The sequence below is a fragment of the Volvox carteri genome, assembly GCF_000143455.1.
Source record: "Volvox carteri f. nagariensis unplaced genomic scaffold VOLCAscaffold_673, whole genome shotgun sequence".
Classification (NCBI taxonomy): Eukaryota; Viridiplantae; Chlorophyta; class Chlorophyceae; order Chlamydomonadales; family Volvocaceae; genus Volvox; species Volvox carteri.
In genome coordinates, this window is record NW_003308174.1 from 5,336 (window position 1) to 6,563 (window position 1,228).

Consider the following 1,228-nt stretch of genomic DNA (forward strand, 5'->3'; position numbering starts at 1 on the left):
GGTGTTGCAGTGATAATGAGCTCAAAGTGTATTATCAAGTCCCAACTGAACAAAACCCAGCTAGGGCAAAGGCTATTAAGTAAATCCCAACCATTCCCCTACCAAAAGCAAGGCCAAAGGAAATGGCTGGGATGTCCTGGATGTCCTGGACGGGGGTATGTATGTATGGCACCCTGTAGCACACTATCAGTGTGCTGCACTGTGCAGCTAGAACCCACCAGGTCTCGGGATTGCGGAACGCCTCCAAGAAAGCCACACGGCCATTGCTGGAATACTGGACCTGGCCTGTCTCATGCATGTAGCACCACTGGTGACCAGAAAGGGCATAAAAAAGGAAAAATGTCAAGACGCTTCTACACCAGCACACAGATACAGCACAGTACAGGGGTAACCCACCATTACACCAGGAAATCCGTAGTGCTCCCAAAGGATGAAGGGCGGTGGCGATGGGCTGTGCAGCAGCCGCAACAGCATGTAATAAAAGAAGTAGCTCTTTCCAATCCCAGGCGTCCCGGTAACTGCAACAAAACACACAAGGGCAAGGGGGTGGCCTTGGTCATCAAGTGAGTGGAGTGAATGATCAACAGCAGCAGGACACAGGCATAGCTTTGCAGAAGGGCTCTGGTGCTTATAAAAAAACTGTCCATGCATTGCTTGTTCTCGAGGGCAATATTCAACTAGAATCCATATTGTTAGAGACCATCCTGGCAAAATGGCAGGTTGGGATAAGTAGAGTCCCTCATACCCGACCCGGTGTGCCAGTAAGGGTGGGTGCTTCATTCAACAGACAGGAGAGGGGCCAGCAGTGTAGCAGGCCAGTGCCAGCCATTAGTCATTTACATGTCTAAAGAACACAAGCTGTCTCCCACCCACTGACTCATGTACATCTCAACCCACATCAAGAACACACAATGGTGCATACAATGATGATGATGCAGTCACCATGTGCATTGGGTCCTAACTGTACACACTGGTAGCCTGGCAGGTAAAAGCAGAGAAAGAGGTGGGCCTCACCGACATGCTTCTTGCTTGTCGACTCGTAGAGGGCATAGAAGAGGTCCGGATAGCACTTCCGAACATACAGCTGGTAGTTTGGGTTGTGAAGTAGGAAAGACACGTCGCCACTGCCCACAGTGAGCAGATTGCCAGCATCCGGCACTGCGACAGTACGCAGTGCAGCAAAGAAGCGTGTGGCACCCTGGTCCAAAGACACTGTGGAAGGAGCTGT

The 1,228-nt window shown here is 50.9% G+C and overlaps 1 protein-coding gene across 1 annotated transcript; it reads right to left on the minus strand.

Annotated features, from left to right (window-relative positions):
* Positions 1 to 34: 34 nt before the first annotated feature.
* On the minus strand, positions 35 to 1,158 carry VOLCADRAFT_101311 (uncharacterized protein; the record flags this gene model as incomplete). The annotated part of the gene is made up of 3 exons (XM_002959743.1): positions 35 to 307; positions 397 to 518; positions 1,015 to 1,158. Coding segments are annotated over 3 exons (537 nt in total), but the record flags the coding sequence as incomplete, so codon positions are not given.
* Positions 1,159 to 1,228: the final 70 nt, after the last annotated feature.